The 26770-nt window shown below is 31.6% G+C and overlaps 1 protein-coding gene across 2 annotated transcripts in view; it reads right to left on the reverse strand.

Moving 5' to 3' along the window:
* Positions 1-235: 235 nt before the first annotated feature.
* Fdx2 (Adrenodoxin-like protein 2, mitochondrial Ferredoxin 2) overlaps positions 236-26770 on the reverse strand; it is a 36937-nt gene continuing 10402 nt past the window's right edge. The window contains exons 4-5 of one of the 2 annotated variants that reach the window (XR_012757087.1): positions 14301-14483; positions 236-377 (exon numbers count right to left, since the gene is read on the reverse strand). Coding sequence is in view for 1 of the 2 variants with exons in the window: in XM_075371104.1 (XP_075227219.1) it covers positions 14393-14483 (91 nt within the window). In the remaining variant the exon portion in view is untranslated. Of the gene's footprint in view, positions 378-14137; positions 14484-26770 lie in introns of those variants that run through there. The other variant, XM_075371104.1, reaches the window with a different exon arrangement.

The raw sequence follows: 26770 nt of genomic DNA on the forward strand, positions 1-26770 counted from the left end.
AAAGCTTTCGGTCATGTAAAATAGGATAAATTAATGGAAGTATTAAAAAACTAAAGAACTCTTTAACATTATAATTTTTTTTGGTAGTTTTTTAATCGCTTAATAAATCTAATTTTTGTAATAATAACTTTTACTAGAATAATAGTTACAAGTTTATTTAACTTAACAGTGTAATAATAACTAAAAACTATAACATTTTTAGTAAAAGAATAACCTTATTAATAATTATAAATATATACTAAATTATTATAACAAAATCTGATAATTAAATCTAAATCTATTTTTTTTTTTTTAATGACTATACCAGCAGTTTGTTCCCATAGTTTCATATTGTGATTCCAAGCCAGGCAATCATTACCCCAACTCTGACATCGGAGCTAAAATTGAAAAAAAGAGAATAAAACCAAACTTGAATAAAATTTTATGTAATTAATATATTATAGTTTGTATAATTTGTAATTAGTTATTCATATTAAGTTAAAGAAAATTTATAATTTTTTCTTACTTTTAAGAAATTCATATATTATAATTTATTTTTTATTTTTAAGTAAATGAAATTATACTGTTTTAGTTTAAATACTATTATAACAATACAACATAACTGAGTAGTAGAATTTGGTGATATTTTACATAATATTGGCCATATCACATTAAGTAAAAATCAATCGCACATTCTTAGCATTCGAGATGAATATTATTCCAAAAAATTGAAAAGAATTGGGTGACAGGTTAAGAAAGGATATAGACAGATATTTTTTGAAATTATTGCCAACTACTGTGTTGATATATGCAAAGTTTAATGAGTGTGTGTGTGTGTGTCTAGGCTGTGGTAATTACTACTTTTATAGATGGTGGTATCTTGACCTATGATACAAAATGTGCTGAACTTTAAAATTGCCATTATTATTATTATTATGCTTTTACGGCCAACATGGGACCACTTAAGTCAATTTTAGTTGGATCTTTTCTGAGAAAAGCGTGTTATTTACTCTTCCGAGCTGCCCAGTATTTCTTCATCCGTTCAGATCTTGCTTTCTTTTCTTCATCCGTAAACACCCTCTTCGTTGTATTTTGTCGTTTGTCTGTCTTTTGTTTAAATCTATCGCTTTTATCTTTTAGCTTTGTAATTTTTCCAGTTTTATTCTGTAGGTCAGTCAGGGAAATTCCCAATTCTTTCATATCTTCTCTAATTTCTTTGATCCATCCTACTTCTAGCTTTTGGAACCAGAGCTTTTCAATGATATTTCTTGACAGTCTTGTTTGCGGTGTCCTTATGAGATGACCGAAGAAAGAGATTCTTTTTTTCCGCATAGTATCAGTAACAGGCTCTATTTCTCGATACACCACCTCATTTGGCACAATCCACCATTGGCCTTCTTTTTGGTGTTTTTTATTGATACACGTTCTGACAATTCTCCTCTCTATTTTCAGAATTTTTTCAATTCGGTTTTTCTAAGTGATTTTGAAAAGGGTCTTGTTTCCGTAGGTGACTTCTGGCTGTACTACAGTTTTATAATCTTTAATTTTTGTTTTAGCAGAAAGGCATTTTTTGTTATATGTTGACCAAGTTAATTTTTGGGATTTAATCATTTTATTTGTCCTGTTTTGCCATGTCACTTTTTCATTTAAATTATAAGTTATTATTTCCCCTAGATATTTAAATTGTTTTACTATTTTAATTTTCTGATTGTTTACCGTAATGTGCTCTATTACCAGAGGATCTATGGCCATTAGTTCAGTTTTTTCGAAAGATATATGAAGCCCTATCTTTTGTGCTAGGTTTTGAAGGCTCATGATTTGTGTTTTGGCTTCTTGAATATTATTTGCTAAAAGAGCGAGGTCATCTGCAAATTCTAGGCAATTTAGTGTGATGGAGTTTTTCTTAGTACCCATTTTTATATTTTTGGGATTTATTTCATACCATTTTCTCATGACAAATTCAAGGGCGCAGTTAAAAAGGAGTGGTGAGAGGCCGTCTCCTTGCCTCAATCCAGTTTTTATGTAGAAGGGTTGAGAGAGTTCACCTCTGAATTTCACTCTGGACTGGGTATTGGTTAAAGTTAATTTTATCATGTTTACGAGTTTAGGGTGAAGGCCCAGGTTTCTCAGAATATTCAGCATGGATGGCCGGTGTATACAATCATAGGCCCTTTTAAAGTCGACGAAGGTGATTATTAGTTGTTTTTTCCGTCTTTTATATAAGTCCATCATAAGTTTTAGGGATATTATTTGCTCCGGGCAACCTCTCCATGGCCTAAATCCCCCTTGGTATTCCCCAAGTTCCAGTTCAAGTTGGTCTTTGCATCGGTTGTATATGATTCTCGACAGGATTTTGTATGTGCAATCCAGGAGAGATATGCCTCTGTAGTTTTCAGGATTAGTTTTATCCCCTTTTTTATGTAATGGATGGATGAGGGCTGTGGTCCAGTGTTCTGGAAGTTTTTCTTCGTTCCATATTTTCACGAGGCATAGATGTAGGGAAGTTTTGACTGAATAAACTGATGAGTGTTTCCAGAGTTCTGCGGAAAGCTGGTCTTCTCCGCTTGCTTTGTAGTTTTTTATTTCATTTAAGGCTGCAAGAACTTCTTGAATTGTTGGCAGGTTGATATTTACTGGTGAAGTTTTAACTGGAGTTTCAGTGTCAATCTCAAAAAGCTCTGGGGGGTCGTCACACTTGAGGAGTCTATTGAAGGTTTCTGCCAAAATTTCAGCATTTTCTTTATTGGTGTGGGCCATATTTCCTTTTTTTCCTCTCAGCATAAGGGTGGGTGGTTCATATCTTTGAAGAGCCTGACCAAAAATTTTATAATAGTCTCGGAAATTAGTTTTCTTGGAACTTTCTTCTATTTTCTGAATCAAGTTTTTTTGGGCTTGTCGTTTGGTTCCTCTTATAATTTTCTGAGTTATTTTCCTTTGTTTGGTGAATTCATGGTTAGATTCTTCAGTTTTCTGGGTTTGGTGGTTGATCCAAGCCCGGTGTCGGTCTTTGACTGCTTTGTCACATTCTTCATTCCACCATTGGTGTTTTTTTCTTGGGTTTATAGGGGCTAGTTCTTCAGCTATTTCTTTCAGTTGGGATGTCAGTTCTTTTAAATTATTAGTTAATTTGATTTTTTTTGTTGTTTCTTCAAAGATGGCATTGTTTATTAATTTATGTGGATCATAAGCTCTTTTGTTTTTAGGTTGGGATTTTTTCTTTTTATGCGAGGTGAATTTTATTTTAACTTTAATTAAGTAATGGTCCGATCCAGTATCTGTTCCTCTCAAAACTTTTACATTACAAATCTCCTTGTGATAATTCCGGTCCATGCAAACATGATCCAGTTGCCATTCTCCTTTTTTCCAATCTGGGTGTTTCCAAGTCTTCAATTTGTTTGGTTTTCTCATAAAATAGGTGGATTTTGAGATCATATTATGGTTTCTGCAAAATTCGACAAGTCTTTGGCCGTTCTTGTTAGTTTTCTTTTGGGCAGGCCATTTTCCGATAATATCACGATATCTTCGTTCTTTACCAAGTTGGGCATTAAAGTCCCCTATTAAAATCTTCGTGTGGGTCTTATTTATGTTGTTTGCAGTTTGGTCAAGAAGTTCCCAGAATTTGTCCATCTCTTCTCTATCTTTTTTAAGATTGTTTTTGTCATTGGTGGGGGCATGGACATTTATTATGGTGTAGAATTTATTGGCTGATTTTAGGGCTAAGGTTGAAATCCTGGGGGAGTAAGACTTAAATTCTACGACTGAGTCAATTATTTTAAGATTGATTCCAAATCCTGTTCCGAACTGTGGACAATTCTTCATCACACGTTTCCCGGGGATTCCTTTGTAAATTCTGTAACCCTGAGATTCAAACGGCTCTCGATCGGTGTTTCTCATTTCTTGAAGTCCTGCGATTAGGATATTTTGTTTGTCCATTATGTCTGTTAGAGTTTTTAGTTTGCCGGGTTGAGTTAGAGAATTAATGTTGTGAGTGGCAATGTAGTTTATTTGCTTGTGTCTTATCTTCAATTTTGAAGTTGTGTTGTTTTTGGGTGTTTCCAAACGCTCCGATTCATTGTTATCTTTTAAGCAGCTGCCCACCGGATCCGAGTGCAGCCTTCTCTGGTATTTACCAGACGGTGGATTTTTTCTTAAAAGACCGTCCATATTTGACTTTCAAAGGCAAGTCAGCCTTGGGTGGAAATAAATTCCCGAGTTACAACTCTGGATGTGATCCAGAGAGGTGATTCCGATTTAGTTCACCAGTAGAAATCTCCACGTTTCTAACTGGTTATCCAGACGAACCAACGTGGAGGCGCAAACCGATTTTTTTAATTGAGATTTTAAGTATGGAGAAAGTTTAATCGGTTCCGGAATCATTTCGTCCAAAAAAAAAAAGAAATTGCCATTAATTATACATAAAATTAAACTAAAAAAATCTATAACCAATACCATGATCTTTAACAGTTTAATGGATAGTGCAACACAAAAGCAGTACGAATTACAGTGATTTTTTGAAGATATACCCACCAATAATTACTCTATTGCAAATAGGTGCTGAATTTTCTTAGCAGACTTCTTTCATGCAGCTTATATTAAAGCAGTTTAACAGATTATTTATCAAATCATAACTTTACTCTTAAAATATTGTAAAAGACCAAACCTGACAAAATATTTTTAGTAGTATAATTATGCTTCCAGTTTTAACTAAAGAAATTTAATGTTAATCTTCACTATACCTTGTACCAAAAGCATTAAAATACTTGTAACTTAATTTGTGTTATAGTTATTACAAAATGCCAAAAATAATAAATCGAACTCCCTCTGCCCACCTTCCAAACTATCGCTGGTATTGTAAAACAAGCATGGTGAAAGCATGTTGTTAACCAATCTTGGTTCACTTCAACAATTTATTCACGATTACAATTTTAAATTATACTAGCATCCCAGTCATGGTCAGAGGATATTTAGACATCACCAATCACAGGAGGAGGGCATAGGAGAAGGCATCCAGGGGGCATGTCCCTGGATCCACCTGTGTTCATACTTGTGAGAATAATAATGATAAATAAAAATTGAAGCCTGTTAAAAATGATAAAAACTCAGTGTATTGTAATTTCTTTGAAGCAACAGTTTGGTCAGTACAGAACCCAATAATTGATTTTTATAGATTTCCTGGTGCAGCTTCACTCACGAAATACATAATCAACATTACAAACATAAATTACAATCACAATATTACCAAATCCCATAAATATTGATTCAATAGCGATAGAATAAAACAGAAAAGATGTAAAAACAATACTTTTTACCCCTTAAAATATTAAAATTCAAAAAATCAAAAAAAGTTTTAGATATTTATCTGAAGAGTATCTGCAAACCAAATCGAGTGAATATGTTTTGTTTAGTATAGTCGGAAATTGGTAATATTTGCGATCGTTGTTCAAAATGTTATTTTTACTTTTTTCACCCCCTTACAAGGTTGAATTTCAAAAAATCTAGAAATTATATTTTACATATTTTCATGAAGATTACACACTAAAAAATCAAGTTGATATCTTCATTTATTACTAAGAAATTAAAAAAATAGGTTTCAGAAAGAATTCTAGAATCCACTACATCCTTTAAAATCAGAATTTCAAAAATCTAGAAATAGGTTTCTAGATATTCACGTAAAGATCACACACCAAAAATCAAGCCGATTTCTTAATTTGTTAATGGGAGATTAAAAAAATAGTAAATTTCATTGTTACTCTATTTAAACCCTTTAAACTCAAAATTTTGGAAAAATCTTTTCTTAGTATGAAGTTACATATTAAGAAAAACATAAGTACAGGTCAATTTTTGCTTGGTGATGATTATAAATTACTCATGTTTTTTACCGAGATATTGTTTTACATGCATAGATAATAAGTAAATGGAGAAGTATTGTAAGAAGAATCTATGAAGTTATAAGTTGAAGGTGTAAATCAGATGTAATAGTCTGATAATAATATTTATGATCTTAGTTACCACTTTGATTCATAATAAAAATTTCTGATAGAATGAAATGGAAAATAATGATGAACGTCAGTAGAGAGAAAGTAAGGAGATGGAGATGAAGATTATGTTCAGAATAAAATAAGTCTGTTCTACTTAATAAAAAATATTGAAAGTATTCTTAAAAAGTGCTTAAGTGTATGAATGAATCTGTCTTTTTTTAATTATTTTATTATACAAGCAGAACAAATAAGAAAAAACTGGAGAACAATGATTTTAGGTTAGTGCAATGATGAAAGTAATGATTAAGATTTAAGTACTGTTTATTGTGTTAATTTTATAACACAATACAAGCACGTTTTTATGCTGATGAAAATTCTTGTTTAACTGTTATCAAATAATTTTATGAAATTCACTAGTTATAGGCTTGTTAATGTTATATAGATAAAATTACAAATTAATGTTAATTTCCATATTAAAATGAAAGAATGCATACCTACTTTTATTAAAACAAAAAAAAATAATAAAAATACAATTACTTAATAATAATTAATTTATGCAAAAGAAAATACAAAACATGCTGAAAAAAAGTTACAGCTTTAGAAACAATACATAAAAATTACAACAAAATAAATTTTAAGCCACCCAACCTCCCTCCCCCAGCATAGATAACTGACTCAATTATGCGTAACAGTTATGTCAGAAACTTGCAAAAGCAATTTTTCTTATGTTAAAACAATTTGAATGCAAATATTTTGTGTGAAATGAAAATAATCTAGATGAATATGAAGCAGCAACAAGTTTATTTCTAATTCAAATTAACAAAAATAAAATAACATTAATTCAATAAACGTATATATATATTTAAAAAGAACTAGAAATGGTTGCCTTATTTGAAAAATTTGTTTCAGGTAGAAAATTTTTCATAATAATTAGAATAAAAAATCAATCATTTGCTAACCTCCATGACTGAGTATGTAGCATATCAGCATGTCATATAGAGGTCCTGGGTTTGAATACCGGTCAGGCACGGCATCTTTTCATACTCTACTGATTTCCACTGGGCTAATGACTGTAGCTGTTGATATTTAATTTTAAGTAGAAAATTCCTGCTTGACTTTTTATAAAATACTTAACAATGCTTCAGTATGTTATTTAGCCATTATTAAAAAAAAAAACAAATATTAACTGACATCTTCTATGGGTCTTCAATTTTTTCTTTTACTTTTTACCATTCATTCCACAGAGTAACACCGGAAAGCATTCTCATCTTATACAGTGCTCATCTCTTCTTTTATATGTTCCTTTCCTCTGCTGGGTGACAACAAATATAATAGTTACCTGCAGAAAGGAGGTACATTAATTTGTAGCTTTCTCTAACTGTCCGTCTTAATTTTGACAGTGGTTCACGTAAAGTATAAATGATGCTAGTCAAAGTTGTTTATTACCAAAGAACAATGTTTGCTAGGAACAAGGTCTTGGGATGCTGACATATAACAGTACATTCACCATGGCTAGTGACATGCATCGCTAGTTACTCTTGTATGGGATCTTGTTATTCTTGGGAATGGCTATACTATTTTCACGAGTGACTTTGTCTTTTCCAAGATTTCATCCCATTTTCTAAAAGTTACGATTCTTTCTTCTACAATTATCTGAAGAACCTGCTTGCTCTGGCTATTTTAATGTGAACAGAAATTTCTCAGACTTTTTATCTCTACATTTCAAAATCTCAATCTTTTTTCACTCTGTTTTTAGTCTCAAAATTTCAGCCCTGTCATTACACTTCATATTCATAAATATTTGTTCTATTATTCCCTCATTTTCATTGTCTTTTTTTTTTATTAGGTTCATACAGTAAATTATTTTTTTTGCTTAAAGTTATCTTAGTTGTACATTCATTTTCAACACTCAACTAACAGCTTATTTTTCCTTATTTCACTTTCCTAATACATTAAAGTTCAGTTTTTGCTCTATTTTTAATCGTGTTTAAAATCTTAAATTTGTATAATTAATCTTCTAGAACAGGGTCAGCAAACTTCAGTCTGCAGGCCAAATCTGGCCCATCATCTCTTTTTGCACAGCCTGAGAGCTAAGAATGTATTTTATATTTTCAAATTCTAAAAGTTCAAAGTAAGTAAGTAAGCCAAATAATGGAGTTCAGTAACATTTATAGTATCAGGTGTATTAATCTTTTATTTGCGCTGTTCTACCAAGAAAAGAAAAATACATTTTGAATGTCACGGTTTTACGGTAGAATGGATCAAATTAGATGATAAAGCATTGTGTTTATTGTGTAATTACACTTTGTTGTAATAAAAAAGTACAATATACATTGTCATTATCATACTAAGCATTTGATAAAATATTCCATATTTACAGGGAAGCAAAGATCAGAAAAATTGGATAGCTTAAAATGGGATTACTTTAAAAAAAATCAGACTGCAACTAAAGTAATTTTACAAATATCTCTTTTATTAACCGAGGAAGGAGAGTCGTTTGCTGATAGTGAGTTTATTAAGTCTTTGATTGTTGGAACCTAAAAAATGTGTACAGAAAAAGTTTTCCTTTTTAAATCTCTCAGCCTTTTGGAGAGAACAATTACCTGAAGAGTTGCAAATAATTTTGAGTGGTTCTATTTGGCTCTTGAGGCAACAGACATTACTGATATTGCTCGGTTGGGACTGTTTATTCAAGGAATCAATGTTGAGTTTTTTGTTGAAGAATTAGCTTCTTAAGTAGTCTGTATAAAATGACTCTGAGAGAATATTTAAAAAAAAGTTGAATAAACTTTATAACAAAGAACAATCTGAAGTGGAACAGCTAAATTGTACGACATGGTGGTGGTAAAAGCACGTGTGGAAAGAGAAAGGTTTAGTTGGAAACTTTTACAAGCATTGTGAAAATACAGTGGTCAAAGTCTAGGGTTATTCATGCATTATTCAGCAGGGGATACTTTGTAGGAAAAATCTGAATCTTCATGTGTTTTTGAACCAGTTATGTTAACAGTGAACATCATTCGCTCTCGTGGACTTAACCGTTGTCAGTTCTGTGATTTTTATGTGAAACAGATGCTGAATACCTGAGGCTTGCCATACCATATAGAGTTTGATGGCTCAGCTGTGATAAAGTTTTATTGGAATATTTTTTGAACTTAGAGCACAGGTTGAAATTTTTCTTAACGAAAACATCTGTTCTTAAGCAGTATTATCGAACACTGAATGACTATGGAAATTAACTTTTACTACATACATCATAGAATATATTAACGGATTCAACTTAAAACTACAAGCCAAAACAGTGCTTGTTGGTGAAAATTATACTGCAGTAAAATAATTTTGAAAACAACTTACGTTGGTCGAGTCACAAATCATATGAAACTACTTCGTACATTTTGCATGCTGTTAAAATGCATGCAGTGATAATGTGATCGACTTTTTTGAAATTTGAGATCTACAGAAACCACATAAAATGTGACTTTAAACATTAACATTTTATCCAAACTTCACACTCATCAATTTCTACGATGCTACTTCCTGAGATGTCAGTGTTCTTAAATCAGCATCAGTATTATCAATCAGTATTTAAATAGTAGCAAAATATTGTTAAAAAATTTTTATCTCTCTATTCTCCTTTCATTTTTTTAATTATGAGAATCTATTTTTCAACAACAGCATCTAAAAGATCAAATAGATAATTTTTTCCTTTTAGAAACGGATTGAAAAATAATCATAACTACTCTCATTTGTAACTGCTATTTTTAGTTGCTATAAAAACATAGTTATTTAACTTCAGAAATAGAAGTACTAGTATTTAAAGTTGGATGATAAAAATTTGGAATGTCTATATTACTAACAAGTTTGCAATGTTTATGTTTAGAGAAAGTTACCTAATCCTCAAACATGACATCATTCATTCATTAATGGAGGAAATTTTTGAGTATTTTCAAAGTTGACTGAAATTTCTTCCGGTATTAAATTGTAAAACTCATTTCTAATTTTTACGTGGTTTGTCTTCTCAGCTCTGATTTTATTATTGCTATAGGTCTAATTTATCTTTTCAAACTACAACTTGTAATACCTAATGGTGGTCCTGGAGGTTAAAAAAAACCACAACTTGTATATACTTCATAAAACCTGTTAATTAAAGGAATCCTCAGTTTTTTACATTCTAAATCAACATGGTTTTACTTTCTTTACTCTCAACTTTTGTTTTCCATTTAATGGTAATCAGAACCAGAACTAACATTAGAATAAAATTAGTTAATTGCAAATCATATAAATATCTGATAAAATTTAAAGTAATTCAAACTAAACATACATCCCAATTGGCCCTAGAAATACGTTCTGGAATGGGTTACCACTTACAGACTTCTAAACAAGTTTAGAAATACAAACAAATATACACCATTAATTCAACGAACCTGGACCCCAATATATCTACATAATAATCTAGTGCTTGTTTATCAAGAGGTAATAGCCTAGTGTCTTATAATTAACCTAAATCACAAATCGATTAAGATAATCTAATTTTACATTTAGGTTTTGGATATTGAATTCTCATAATAATCCCTCCCACCATGATTAAAAAACTCACTACCTCTTCAAGACTGAATTAACTGTAATCAGTTCATTCCTGTAATTATCAAACCAGTGTCAAATTTCTCTAAACCTTTCTGATATAAACGATTCCAAAAACTTTTTTTTTTAAACCCCCAAACTTTTCTTTTTAATTTCAACTGCAGAAGATTTACATAGCTCACTTTGTACTGCAGATGATTTCTTACTAAAATGCTTGCTCTTCTTTTCTGAACATTTTGAAACTGAAAAAATTAACACTTCAAGATTTAAAAATAAAATCATGCCAGGAGGTGACTGACTCAATCACAAGAAACTGAAATAAACTTTTTATGACTTTGTTAGAATTCACAAAAGCTGAAAACTTCTGTAGGGATTTTTTTTTATCAAGGGTATCCTCTCCAATGTGTATTATAGTAATATTTTCTAGAAAATGTTTTGGAATATCTCCTGTCCTAGAAAGTTTTTCTCTCAAACTGCTTGAGCAGAAAATTTTTTGTTAAAATCATAATTTATTGACTAGACTCTAAGAATTTAGTTTGTGTTATTTGCACAAGTTGGTGCCATAATATCATGGGAAAGCTGCCAGGCCTCATACAAGTATACTGCCAATAGTTGTTTCAGATTCTATTAAATTATGTAAAATTCTATTTTTGTTAGACTATAGTTTTATCATATTTTTAATTTCTAATTCCCCTCCATGGTTCAAAATTTCCTGATATCTGAACTTCAAAGGAGATTCATTACTTGCAATTAAGTGGTAAAAGCAGCATGAGACAACTGCCCAGACTGCAATACATTATTTGAAACAGAAATCTACTGAGCCCCTAATCTCTTATCATGGAGACAATGTCTGGCCTGTGAACCTCAGCATATGTGATATTTTCTATGGAAGTTTCTTAAATCCAAAGTGTACATGAACAAACCCCCTAATTTGATGAACTTAAGGAGGCCACAAGCAAAATTGCTACCATAATCCTAGTAACATTAGGTTGTGTTTTTGACAGCTTTAGTGAAAGGCTTGAAGAGAGTGCCTCATGAAAAATAGATGTAATTTTTACAGTTCAAATTTGGTTTTTTTTATATCTTTTGATTAACTGAGAAATGGCATGTATATCACAATGTATTGGAAAAATAAATTAAAAAATATGTGCAGTAATTAAAGTGTCGTTTCTGTTAAACACCAGGCTTTTACGTGACACCTTATATTTATGGGTGATGTGTGGTAAAATAAACAGAAAACAAACCCATCCTACAGTTTATGCAGAAAAACAGCTACACTACTGTTTTCTGGTTGTTATTATCAGTTTGGGTTTGTCCTAATATGTTAATAATAAAAAGATATCCTAAGATAAGATTAAAACCTAAATATACACACTGTAATAATATATATTAACTATACATTCTTGTTAATTCTTATTTTATAAAAACTAATTCATGATATTTACATAACACTTTTATCCAAAGTTCATGCTATGATTTAGTATGCAGAAATAAACCAAAATTTGCCATGCTTATGCATAGCCATATTTAAATTAATAATAAAAGACTGCAGGATTATAGTTAAGCAGGGTTGGTGGTAATCAATTGTATTATCATCAGAATTTCCTTTAATTAATTTAATTTGTAGAAATTATATCAGATCAAGGAATATTTTTTCTATCTCTTTATGCATAGAATGGATATTTATAAAATTTAATTTTCAGGACTGGCTGCTTTTGTTTACTTGCAGATAATAATTATTTCTAAAGAGTAAAAATTAATTTTGATTGATTTTTAATATCTTATGACTAATATCAAGAAATAAAATGGAATATTTTTATCTTTCCAAAAATAGGATTTGTTTTTAGACATTATTAAAAAAATGGTGATAAGATGTGAAAAATGAAATTTTAAAATAAATCCACTTTCATATGGTGTCAATAAATCAACTATATGTATGTTCAAAATTTTATATTACTTAACTGGATATTTCAAAAACTAGCATAAGCATGTTAAACTGGGAACTAAAGATGTTAACAGTTCTAATAAGCTACCAGGATGCAAATAAATTAATTTTATTATAAGGGGTTTATTTTTTTATTTTCCAGTAGTAAAATATTTAACAGAGGTGAAGTATAGTTACTTTTACTTTAAATGGAATTCTGTCACTGCTACTGCTTATCCAAGTTTTCATATAATGGCAATCATCTGCTTACACACATCTTGCTTCTCAAACTTTGTCATTCCAACCATGCTACAAACATTTTTTGTGGCATCTTCTAATAGTTGGAGACCAATAAAGAAATTTATAAGTGATTTTACTACCCAGCTCACGTGTCTCAACTCTATTGTGCGTTATTTTTTTATTTTATCTATTACATCTTTGCTTATTTTTATTGAGAGCATTGTTATTCATAAAACAAGTGTCCTTTCATATATTTTTTTTTCTTATATTTTAAGAGCCTAGATCCAAAAACACTGCAATCTTAAATTCAAAATTTTGTAATATTGTATGCAAATAAATAATATATTTGGGAATATTTTTTACAAAGGTATTACTCTAACTTCTAACATTCTCAGAAAAAGTTAATGTGTAAATTTGCTATTTGGTGAGGAAGCTTGAGTATTCAGTAGACTGTATCTAGGATCTATTAAGTATATATAAAAAGGGTGCTACGCCTTAATGGGGTTCAGCTTAACATTTTATTCCTGTTTCTTATTTTTTCATTTATCAAAAAGTAACGCAATAAGAAACAGCATTAAACATTTTGTGAAGAAAAAATTTTTCAAAACTGCACCTCCATTTCTAAGAATTGAAGTTTATAATGTTACTAAAATTTATAAGTGACAAACGTTTTTATTTATTTATACAAAATGACTTCAAATAGTTACTTTTCTCTAAATGAAAGTTCTTGTTATGAGAGTGAGTACAGTTTTTTATTCTTTTCATAGGATTAGGAATAATATTATAGCATAATTATTAGAAAATATAAGTTTAACAATGAACATTTTTTACTGTTGCAGCTTATCAACTTGAAATTATTTATTTTTAATGAAGCATTATGAGAGTAAGAACAGTCAAAAGTAGAGGTTTGCTGAAAAGTAATTTTTTGTTTAGCTAAAATTATTGACTTGATATCTAAGATATTTTATGATAGATTATGACAGAGTAAACTAGTACAAGGCTGAAATTGTGAAACTTTTATAAATTTTTAACGGTTTTAAAAATCAATCTGCGACTTTTTATTATTTTTCTTGCAATAAGATAATATTTAAATAAATAAATAAATATAAAAGGTTATAAAGATAAATAAAATTTTCTATTATATCACAGAAGAAGACTTAAATTTTCAGCTTCACAAAATTCTAGTCTTGCAACATTGTTAAAAGTTTTTTCTGTATGCTATTATCTTGTTTAACAAGCTTGCATCTTGCTTAATGGAATACTGCCATTATTTTTAATAAAATAATGTAATTAATAATTAAGTGCCTATTAAGTACTCGTAAATTACAACTATAAAGAATATAGTAATAGAAGGAAGTGTAAAGGGGAAAACTGTAAGGGGAAGATAACATAATACATGTAGGGAAATTAATTGTGTAGGATGAAATAAATAATTAGAGACTTTTAATATATATTTTCTTTTTAGACCATTTTGATTCAATTTTTCTGAAGTTATGCAGGAATGATTTGGTAATATTTTTTTAACAGATTATTACAAAACAGAAAAAAATGGCAAATATGAAAACTAGTAAAGAAATTAAAGATAAAAATTTTAAATATACCTTTCCAACAAAAAGAAATTTATTAAATAGCACATAAAATTATTAATAATCACTTCAACTGTTGAGTAATTTAGCTTTTATCTAAGTCATTATTAACTTCTCGCATCATTAACAGTAGCTGGTACACGTACTTCCAATCCATGTAAATCTTTCGTCAAATGTATCTGACAACCCAGCCTTGACCTGATAAAAAAAAGATATTTGGTAAAATACTACATCAATTAAAAAAAGAAAATTTGTTCAGTAAAATTTAATTTATTAAGTTTCACATGACTGTCATTTAATAATTAAAAAATGTTGTCAAACAACTTGTTAAACTGTACTGAAAATAATTACAAAAATATTATGAAAAAAATAATGTTATCATTTACCTTTTACGCAGTTAAAAAACAAAATTGCAAATAATTATTTCATAAAATATTCTTATAATAAAATTGTAAAGCAAATTACTATTATAAAATCAAGCATCTGTTGATTTTACAATTACATTTACGTGGTTAATAATTTTATAAAATATTTTGGTATCGATAGCTATAATAAAATCATAAAATAATGTTTTCTGATTCGGACTGTTTACAGGAATGAAAATAATGTAAATCAGTGTATCTCAACCTGTGGGGCACCCCCCTTGAGGGAGGGCATGAAATCATCGAAAAGAAAATATTACAATTAATTTATCATTTAACTGAAAGGAAAGCAAAACAAAATACATTCTGATATAATAAATAATAAAATACACTGGTAAATGTGCATTTTGTTATTTATAAAAATTTATTGCACAATGTATTTAATAATTAACTTATCAATACTAAATCAAAAACAAGTTTAATAATTACTAGTGACTCTCTTGGGCCTGTCTTGCAGAGCAAAGTTTTTCAAAAGAAGATTTAATATTAGAAATCGACACTGAGTTCTTTTTCTATATTTAGATGAGATCTATTTTTATCTTCAAAGTAGCCATGCAGAAATCCAGTTTTGCAAAGATATGATGTTGGAAATGGTTACAGTACACAAAATGCTCCTTACCTTGCACAAAATTCAAAGAGTGATTTATTACTAAACTGTCTTTTGATTTTGCCACTTGCTGTGAAGTCTACGAAGATTTCTTCTTTGACAGTTGAGAGCCCTTCAGGAGTATTTTGAAATAGATCCCTAACAGACTTGTAACTTGCTACCAAGTTGTCGTCAGCAAGAAAATACTTTTTTAAATTCTTAGCCAGCATGGCTAAATGATTTTCAATGGTTACAAAAACAACTTTCACATATTCTTCTTCAGCCTTGTAAGTTTTAACACATTCATCCACATTTGCAAACATTTCTGGGTTTTTTGCTTTAAATCTCTGTTCCACAATTCCAATTTTCTACAAAAAGCATTAACTTTATCACTCGCATCCAACATATGTGTATTTGCTCCTTGGAGTTGAAGATTCAAGGTATTTAATTTCTCACATATGTCAACTAAGTAGCTCAATTCCATTACAAATAAACCATCTCGAAACTTCTCAGCTTCTGGTCAGTTTTCTTCTTCTAGAAAAATGGCGATTTCTCATTTCTTCATAAACACGTTGCAAAAATTTCCCATGTAATAGTAGCCATCTTATCTCACAATAAAACAGTAATGCTGAATGTACTGCACCCATGTCTTTACCAAGTGCAGAAAACATTCCTGATTTTAGGGGTCTCATTTTTATATAATTTACTATGGTTACAACCGTCGTTGGCACAATATTCTGACCAGGACTCATTTGTTTGGAAGCCAGTGCTTCTTTGTGGATCATGCAATCTGTCCAGACACTCTGTGGAGATTTTTGTTTCACAAGTGCTTGTATACTTAGGAATCTTCTAAACACTGAATGAGCACCATCATGGGCACATATTCCGATGCAATTTTTCCACTCTATGTTTGCCTAGTTTATAAAATCATTTAAGATAGCAAATAATGTGAGTGCTGTTGCTTTTCAGTTCTATTGCTTTGTAGAAAATAAGTTCTTCTACTGCTGACATAGCATCACAAAATTGAACATAGGCAATGAAATAAGCATCTTTATTGTTATCTGCTGCCTCATCAAGCTGAATTGAAAACAATTTGTCACACAACTTCCTCAAAAGCTGATGCTGTACATCTTCAGCTATATCACGATTCGACAGGCAAGAGCATCATTTGATAGAGGTATGGACTGCAATTGTTTGGCAAAATTATATTCAAACACAGTTTCTACAATCTCAATTGCAGAAGGCAAAATAAGCTCTTAAACCAATGGTGTGAGGCTTTTTACATCTGGCTATTTTATATGAAGATTTGAAAGAGACAAATGAAGCTTTTTCATTCAGAGAAAGTTTTTTTTAAAAAATGATGTTTGCTTTTCAAATGATTTTAATTTTAATTCTAAGAATTCTCAGGGTTTGTTAACGTACTCACTATAAAGCATTTCCAAACGTCGTTTAGATTTATTAGGTTTCATGTCTGCTGCCAAAATTTTTGAGCAAATTACACACAGGGGCCTTTCTTCTTCATTTACTTCAGTACTGGTAAACCCAAAATTTAAGTATTCTTGAGAATATTTTCCTGATTTTATTTTCGGAACCACACTCGTCTATGTATTTGTTTTACTATCGTCTAATGCTTGCTTACACCCACTTAAGAATTTATCCATGATTCTGTATAAATCTACTGCCATGAATATTTAATACCATGAATTGCAATTAACACGCAAATTACACATTCACAACACATTTCACAGCAACAGAAGGATCGACTCAACTGAGAGACAATCAATGAATGAATCAATCAATCATTGAGACACTCAATGTTCGAGACAACTTGGAACTTCTCGTAAAGCTGCAAGAATGTCCGATATCATGGATGTAAGTAAGACAGAGAGCAATAGAGAGGCATTAATTCTGGTTTTGTCAATACAGCGGATCAGTGTTGCCAAATATCAATAAATTTACTTCTTCTTGGCAATTTTTAAGGTTTGGAATTAAGGTTGTAGTGTAGCATTATCATCAAAATACATTATTATTGTAATGAGAAATGGGGGTGTGATGAAAATTATGATTGAAAACTGGGTCACAAATACTGAAAGGTTGAGAAACGCTGGTGTAAAGTGAATAGAAAAGAGGTACACATGTCTTAGACAGGAAAACATAAATGATCTGACCGCAGTAAATTTGAAACATTTAAAGACAATGATGAATTACTTTGTTTCATACATGATTCTATATAATTATATGAACCTGAGCCTATCATTCTGTAACAAACGAGCTAGATAACTCATATGCTACCAGCATCTCCGAATAGAAATGAGGTACTGTCTCCAAAAAAAAAAAAAAAACAATGTGATGAAAAATATATGCATAACGATAACAGAAATAATTTTCTAAATTATTAGTTACTTGAAAAGAGAGAAATTTTTCTTAATTATTTTTTTACATTTAAAAATGTTTTATAAACAGTACAAACAGTTTTTTGAGTATTAAGAGCTCACTCACTGTATTAACAAATCAAGTTTCACTTAATTCAGCTTGAATTAAGTGAAAATTAAAATAAAGTACAGGGGCTATTCAGTAAGTAAGAAACGTTTCCACCTGACGCTGCCAGGCGCACACCAATCGCATATATATTGGTGTGCTCGTGCTCGGCACCTCAGTCAGCGTCCAGCCGTGACAATGGGAATATCTCCGCACTGCCTGTTTTTTTATATACAAATTTGAAATGTAATCAAAAATCCCGCCAGTTGTGAGGTGCGATCTATGATTCGTTTTTTGTTGGTAAAAAACTTAAAACCAATAGAAATTCATCGGGAACTGTGTGAAGTGTACGGAAACAAGGCAATGAGTGAAAGTTCTGTCAGGAAGTGGTGCATTCAGTTTAAAAATGGCCAAACAAATGTTCACGATAAAGAGAAGAGTGGACGTCCGAGCATTGTGACTGACGATCTGGTCTCCAAAGTTGACGAAAAGATTCGTGAAAACCGCCGTTTCACAATAACTGAGCTTTCTCTATGTTTCCCACAAGTTTCACGGACTTTATTGTTTGAAATTGTTTCACAGAAGCTAGGCTACCACAAATTTTGTGCAAGATGGTGCGTCACTGAGTGGTTGAGATCACAGGCGACAGAATTCTATGACACAGGAATTTCAAAGCTTGTCCACCGCTATGATAAGTACCTGAATTTGTATGGTGATTATGTTGAAAAGGAGTATTTTAGTCCCTCTTTCACATGTATATAATAAAAAGTTTTTCTTTACTTGGTTTTTTTTAAATTCCAAAACGTTCCTTACTTTCTGAATAGCCCTCGTATTTATACATTTTTTAAGCAAGGTTCATTTTTAAATTACCATCAATTGATTCAACAAAGCAGGTCCATATATATATATATATATATATATATATATATATATATATATATATATATATGCCATGTTTTCAAATGATGTAATACTCAGATGGTGGACATTTACTCAGGATGATTATTGTGATTTACAATGAGTGCTACAACAGATAATTCTGCCATATTAGGTTTATGGGTTAAATAATCTAAGTAATAGTAATGCTAGGCAATATTTTCATTTATTTGCAGAAGGATGAAGAGGATAGTAGTCTCTCAACAGTATGACAGACAGGTTAAGGGAGAAAGTTGAATGTGAAAGTTCATAAAATCAGTGTTCTATGGTTACAGAATGTCTATCCAATTTCCTAATGTTTTGTGTTCATAATTTTACAACAATGTGATACAAAGACTTGGTTACAAAAATTATATGCAAGATAAGTGCTGAAAATGTTAACAGATACACACAAGCAAACCCACCAGATTGGTCTAGTGGTAAGTGCGTCTTCCCAAATCAGCTAATTTGGAAGTCGAGAGTTCCAACGTTCAAGTCCTAGTAGTCAGTTATTTTTACACGGATTTCAATACTAGATTGTGAATACCGGTGTTCTTTGGTGGTTGGGTTTCAATTAACCACACATCTCAGGAATGGTTGAACTGAGACTGTACAAGACTATACTTCATTTACACTCATACATATCATTCTCATTCATCCTCTGAAGTATTATCTGAACGGTAATTACCAGAGGCTAAACAGGAAAAAGAAAGAAGAAAGATACACACAAGCAAAATCATCTAACTTCTACTCAAAATATTTTTAAAATGAAGGGATGGAGTATTTGATAACATCTTCACCGGGGATGAAACATGTGATTTTCTTAACACCCATCTCCAAAAGCAAAGATTTTCTGAATAATGTATCAGAGGGAAAACAAAAAAACGAATTTATCAAACAGTAATGTATTTGTGTACTAACAGTGTAATGAGAAAGGCATAACTATAAATAAGTGACAGTCTTAGGTACAAACATTACATTTAAAAATGAAGTAAAATGTGAAAAGTGAAGTATCACAAAACAATGAGAGACAGATATGAAATAGTGGATGATATCAGGAGTGGAGGAGAGACTAGCTGGTTGATGATGGAAACTACACTCCATCTCTCCTTCATCCCTTGTCAAAGAAAGATATTAATCAAGTATCTTTGAAAAGCAAATTTCAAGAAATTGTTAAACACATGTCTAATGTGTAACCTGCCTAATAAAAAGAAACCTTACTGCAAGATTCATAAAATTCAGAAAAGCATTTGGCAGAAACTGTCATAAACACGGCTGGCACAATAAAATTTAAAATTATTAAAATAGAATTAATCTCTTTTAAAGATTTTCTACAGTAAAGTTAGAGTTGTTTAGTTTTAGACATATTTTCATTCTATTTTAAATCATATTAATACATTTAATAATATTATTAAAAAAAACACAATTTAAATTTGTACAACTCTAACAGTGTGAAAAATTTACCCAATTCTTGCCTCCTGAAATCACGCAGCAGATATAAATATGAATTCAGTACATGTAAAATCTCAGTATTTAAAGTTGAAGCATTCTGTCACTGCCATGTCCAAGTTCAATTACTGCTTTATGTGCATAATAATGTACTGTAAGCTATCACTTGTCTGATGCCGTGGCATGCTGATGATATGCAATTAAGAATTTTGTTGAGTCTTTGTTATTGTTGTTTAATAACTATAACATAATTTGTAATGCTTCACACTATTATTCAGTTCAGTGAAAGATACAAAAGCCTGTGCTTTTGTATTTCGAGTTCAATAGTAGGTTGTTCACCTGATTGTGTGATTTCACAGATGATCACAGGGTGATACACCTAGTATTTGCCATAGGCATCACATCTGGAACACTTCTAATTTGTTTAGGTCTTCTTTCAGTATGTCCATGTTTTTTATCCATATAGCAAGACTGGTAATGTGAGTGCCCAGAATAGTTGTACCTTTGCCTTCAGGGTCAGATTTTGTTTCCTCCGTAGGCACCAATCCAATAGTTGGAAAGCAGCAGTTGCCTAGCCAATCCTGCCATGAACTTGAAATTGCCAAGGTATTTGAAATTGTTAACCAGCTCAATTTGCATTTTCCAGTCAGGGAAACAGCAGATGGTAAGCCATTGGTTGTTCAAACCTTGGTTTTTGCAGAATTAATTTTGAGACTGTATAGCTGTGCTGCAATTGCAATGTTGTACAGAGTGTCTGTCGCCTCGGCATCATCATCTGCAAATATAAAATAACAAGCATTAAGTCGTGACAAACATTAACTCTGCCATGTAGTCATTTTCACTGTATTGGATACCGCACCGGCAATTGAAGGGTTTCCGCATCAATAACAGTAATGAATAGTAAGAGTAAGATGACACAGCCTTGCCTTACATTGGTCTATATTGGAAATTCATCAGACAGTTTATTATGGATGCGTATGCGGCTGCTAGAGCCATTGTACGTTTCTGTGAGTAGTTGGATGGTTTTGGCACGTATTAATTCAGACATGAGTGCAGCTTATAGTGCTAGCCAATGTATGCTGTCAAATGTCGTCATGAAATGACAGTTCGCTTCCTGCAGTGTATTTGCTCTTCCAACATTTGTCTGAGAGTGAAAATCTGATTGCAGCATCCTCTATTTGGGCGAAAGCCAGCCAGTTCTTCTCTAGAAAGTTGCTTCCAATGTTTCTGCAGACAAGTTAGAATGATCCTCATAAAACATTTTCCAGTTATTGATAGGAGGTTTATGCCATGGTAGTTTTTGCATTCGTGAATGTCACCATTCTTTAGTAACAGTATAACAATTCTTGTTTCCATGCTGTAGAAATTTTCTCTATACGTCTGAAAAGGGACTTTTAATTAATTCAGTGTAATCACTGTATAAAACTACTTTAATTTTAAAACAAACACAATAATTGCCGTTAAAAAACTCTGTTACTAATATCTATATGTATCGGCACATATGTTGGTGCAGGGACTGAAAGCCTATGTACTAGAATTTTGCATACATAGGCTTCTGTTACAAACAAACTAAAAACAATTCATTTTCCGTATGTAATTTGTAATATGGTAATATATAAAAAAACAGATTTCATAAACTTGCTGTAGGGTATGTAGTACTAGTCAGTTACTTTTACATGGATTTGAATACTAGATCGTGGATACCGGTGTTCTTTGGTGGTTGGGTTTCAATTAATCACACATCTCAGGAATTGTCGAACTGAGAAGGTACAAGACTACACTCATACATATCATCCTCTAAAGTATTATCTGAAAGGTAATTACTGGAGGCTAAACAGGAAAAAGAAAGAAAGGGTATGTAGTAATTGAGTTTTATTCTAAATTGTGTATTGATGTGATTTAGGCCTACTTCCTGTTGTATAAAAATTAATAATAGTAGAATCATTCATGAAGCATACATGACTAATGTGCTATTTATGAAATGTTGTAAACACATGCAATTCTAAGAATTTCATTTACTGATCTTTAGTTTACTCTAATCATTGTGCTGGAAGAATCATGCCACACATTGCTTGTAATTATGTTCTAGTAGTGGTTATTATAGAAACATTTACTGCAGTGTATATTTACTTAATGAAGTGTATAACTGTTAGCGATTTATTTTTACTATTTGTTGTGTTGTTTTCATTGAAGGCTTTTTCATAAATTCAGTCATTTAAATTTTTAATATTTCAATATAGTTATTTTCTTTTAAAATGCCCAAGTCAGGCAAGGGAAATTGTATTCAATGCTTACAATTTCTTTTTACAAAACAATGTCGGAACAGGAATAGTGAGGTAAACTGAAGTGCTGAATATGGTTGTTCAAGCGACAAAAGTATCAAAACGAACTGTCCAAAGAATTATAGCAGAAGGGAAATCAAATGAAACAGAATCCATCCATGTTCATTTCATCGAGAAAACATGTAAATCACTCCAGTGCTGTGTGCAATTTAGATTCGTTTGACACGGATGCTTTGAGGCATTTAATAAATAAATTTTATATAACTGAAAAATGGGTTCCTACTGTGAAGAGAATTATGTACAAAACCTTGTGAAAGTGAAATTAATTTCAAAGGAAATAAAAGATCTTTAAGGAGAATATTAGGTAAAATGGGTTTAAGATGGATACACAGATGAAACCTACATTCACCAAAATCATGCAACACCAAAATCATGGACAGACATAACAAACCTACATGAAAGATTGATAACACCGGTATCCAAGGGCTCACCATTAATAATTGTTTATGCCGGCTGCAATAAAGGCTTCATTAACAATGCTTTAAAAAATATGTATGAGTCAAATAAGAAAGAAGATTATCAGAAATCGATGGATTCTGAAAGTACACAAAATGGTTGCGGAAAAAGTGTATTCCTAACCTGCCACCTCAGTTCGTCATTGTACTACATAATGCATCGTATCACGTTTTGCTACAAAGCAGCTAAATTCTGACTTTAAAAAGTATTATGACAAAATGGTTAGCCAAACAACGAATTAACTGTTCTTCTGCTATGATGAAGATAGAATTATATGATACAAAATTACATAAAGAATTTCAAAAGAAATTTCTAACAGATTACATTTCCAAAAATTATAGTCAAATAGTTCTACGGCTGCCACCTTATCACCCTGACATAAATGCCATTGAAATGATTTGGAGTCAAGTGAAAGGGCAAGCAGCTAAAAGAAATGCAACTTTTTAACATGTCAGACGTTCTTAAGTTAGCTGAAGAGGAATTTCATAAAGTGTCTGAAGCTGAGTGGAACAGTGTTTGCGAGCATGTTGTCAAGGCTGAAAAAAAATACATTGAAGATGAACATTTATGATGTGCACATCGATAATTTTGTGATAAATGTGAATTCAGAATTGGATACGAGCTCTTTAGAATCTACCAACTTTGCAATTTTCAAGCTACAGCACTAAAGTGAGTAAAAAAGTAATTATTTAAAGTACTTTAAAATAATAATATTAATTGGGATTAGTTTGCTTGGCATTTCTCCTGCCACCACCACATTCGGTCGCCCTAAGCATAAGACCGAATGTCTGTGCCACAAACAGCAACTGAGCCTTGAACAGTTCAGCGACCAGTATCCTAACATAGCTCCTAAAGCTTACCTAACAGTGTGAGTGGACTAAGTGTGGTATCATACACAATCAGCTTACGTGTTCCAACTGCTCACTTGTCATATATTTGCTAAAATGGGTTAACTACTAAAAATATATATGACATCCATAATAAAATTTATTTTGTCTAGGCGATCATTTGCTGCCACGCCTAGGTTGCTGAATGTCAGCAAGTACCTGCCCACCATTTTATAGCAGTTGGAGCCATAATAATTGGTTGGTGGTCAGCCATACTCAGGGTTAGCTTTCCACGGCAATGTGGTAAGTCTTTCCCTTAAGCAAACTATGGATATCGGTTGAACAAAGCAACCACATCTAGGAACTTCCACATGGTCTAACAATGCGGCTCTCGCCACATTGACTTGCCGCTTGTGAGTGGCCAATTTTCCCCTTGACCTCTAAGTTCTAGAGTGGCCTGGTCTCTGGCCTTCCCAAGGGCAGGGCAGTCAAACATCAGGTGTTCATTTGACTGGACCTCTTGCAAACGCATAGCTCATCAGCTGCCAGGTGGAACCAAAACAGATATTGGTTCAAGTTAGCATGGTTGGTGAGCACCCGGACACCCATTGCCCTTAAAAACAAGCTTGAGGCATACCACCCCCCCAAATCATTTATAAACTTATACAAGGATCTTCCCTTAGTCATGGTGTCCCTTTGCAGCTGCCATGCTTCTATCGTGAGGCTCTGCAGACTCTTCTGCAGGCGGGAAATGGGCAACTGAATGAAATTTAGATCCAGTGCATTGTGATCACTGTTCCACTCCGGTACTGGCCTGCCTCGAAACCGCATCCCAAAACCTCAGCCTCCCAGCCTCTTCGCAATCTTCACATGGCTGCCCAAACTTTCACCACTAAATCGATTGGGAGAGCCATTTACAATATGGTGGTAGCCTTGTAGGAGGTTGTTTTAAAAACACCAATGCATACAATTAAGGCTCTGTGCTAATATTAATTGGGATACTACACTAGTTTTAATTACTTTTTTTATTATACTATGTTTTAATTAAAACATATGTCATTTTGGTTTAAAATATCAACTACATTAAACTAACAATGTTTACAGTCGGTGTAGTACCGTGCAAAATGTTTGCTGAATGCTAGTAGTTTTTTGTGCCGACAGTTCTATCTTTAAGTTTTTTATCACCTGTTTGGACACCAGATAGTATCAAGGAATTGGATAGTATCTAGCTTTGGAGTCCATTATTGGGCTAAATAAAGTACAGCTTTTAAGATTAATTTCTTACCAGAAAGACAGATGAATAAAACACTTAGGTCATGATTACAATATAAGCCTCATGCATTTAATTCCTGTTCTTCAAAATCATTACACAATTATTATATTTATTTTCAGTATATTCAAAGATAACTTTTTATTTTAAAGTTTGTGATAATTTTCAGAGTTTTATCATTTCTTAATTTTAATAGAGGGAAAATTAATTATAAGAATTTATTCAATTGCTTTTTTATTCTTATTGTGTTTACTGCCATGACTTATTATTTTATAATGCATTACATTTTAGTTTCCCTTTTAGAAGCCTCATAAATTTGCTTAAAAAAAAAAACTTTTGTAAATGTCTGAAAATAACTACTAACAAATCATTTTCTAGTGGTTACCTTTACTTTCACTGGCATACTCTTGTTGTTAACTTACTTTCAGAGTTCTTCTTACATCAATCAGAAGCAGTTTTCTACACATTGCATAAAATTTAATATATTTTAGTGAAGTGTTACAAATGCTTCGTCTAATAATAACACAGGTAACCATAGATGAAGGAGAGAATTGAACATAATTTAAAACCATGCACAATATTGTTCAAAGTTAGGGGCTATTTTATGCATTATCTGAAAGAGAGCATCAAGATGGAAGGAGAACATTTGCTGCATAAATTTTCAAATTATACAAGAGAAAATCTCCAAATCACTTTTTCCATATATGCATATTACATGTATTTATCATTATTTTATATAAAAAGCTATGGTTTAATTGAAAAATTAAATATGCTTATTTCTAGAGTTCTACAGGCAGATTTTAATAATTTTTGTGTTGCCTGATACCTTTTCTAGAGTATATTTTTCAGAAATTCTTAACGTCCAGTTTTATCAGAAAACTGGAAAACCTTCCCAATTCTTTATCACTGAATCAAATTAAAAGCTTTTTTAATTGATTCGCAATCAATCCAGAAAAATTTATAACATTGTGCTAAATGTAAAATCTAAAGTTTTTAGATTATTTTCTTAAAAATTTTCATGAATTGATAACGGCCTTTTTTTTTTTTTGTCTTCAGTCATTTGACTGGTTTGATGCAGCTCTCCAAGATTCCCTATCTAGTGCTAGTCGTTTCATTTCAGTATACCCTCTACATCCTACATCCCCAACAATTTGTTTTACATACTCCAAACGTGGCCTGCCTACATAATTTTTCCCTTCTACCTGTCCTTCCAATATTAAAGCGACTATTCCAGGATGCCTTAGTATGTGGCCTATAAGTCTGTCTCTTCTTTTAACTATATTTTTCCAAATGCTTCTTTCTTCATCTATTTGCCGCAATACCTCTTCATTTGTCACTTTATCCACCCATCTGATTTTTAACATTCTCCTATAGCACCACATTTCAAAAGCTTCTAATCTTTTCTTCTCAGGTACTCCGATTGTCCAAGTTTCACTTCCATATAAAGCGACACTCCAAACATACACTTTCAAAAATCTTTTCCTGAGATTTAAATTAATTTTTGATGTAAACAAATTATATTTCTTACTGAAGGCTCGTTTAGCTTGTGCTATTCGGCATTTTATATCGCTCCTGCTTCGTCCATCTTTAGTAATTCTACCTCCCAAATAACAAAATTCTTCTACCTCCATAATCTTTTCTCCTCCTATTTTCACATTCAGTGGTCCATCTTTGTTATTTCTACTACATTTCATTACTTTTGTTTTGTTCTTGTTTATTTTCATGCGATAGTTCTTGCGT

This window comes from Lycorma delicatula, chromosome 7, assembly GCF_047948215.1.
Source record: "Lycorma delicatula isolate Av1 chromosome 7, ASM4794821v1, whole genome shotgun sequence".
Classification (NCBI taxonomy): Eukaryota; Metazoa; Arthropoda; class Insecta; order Hemiptera; family Fulgoridae; genus Lycorma; species Lycorma delicatula.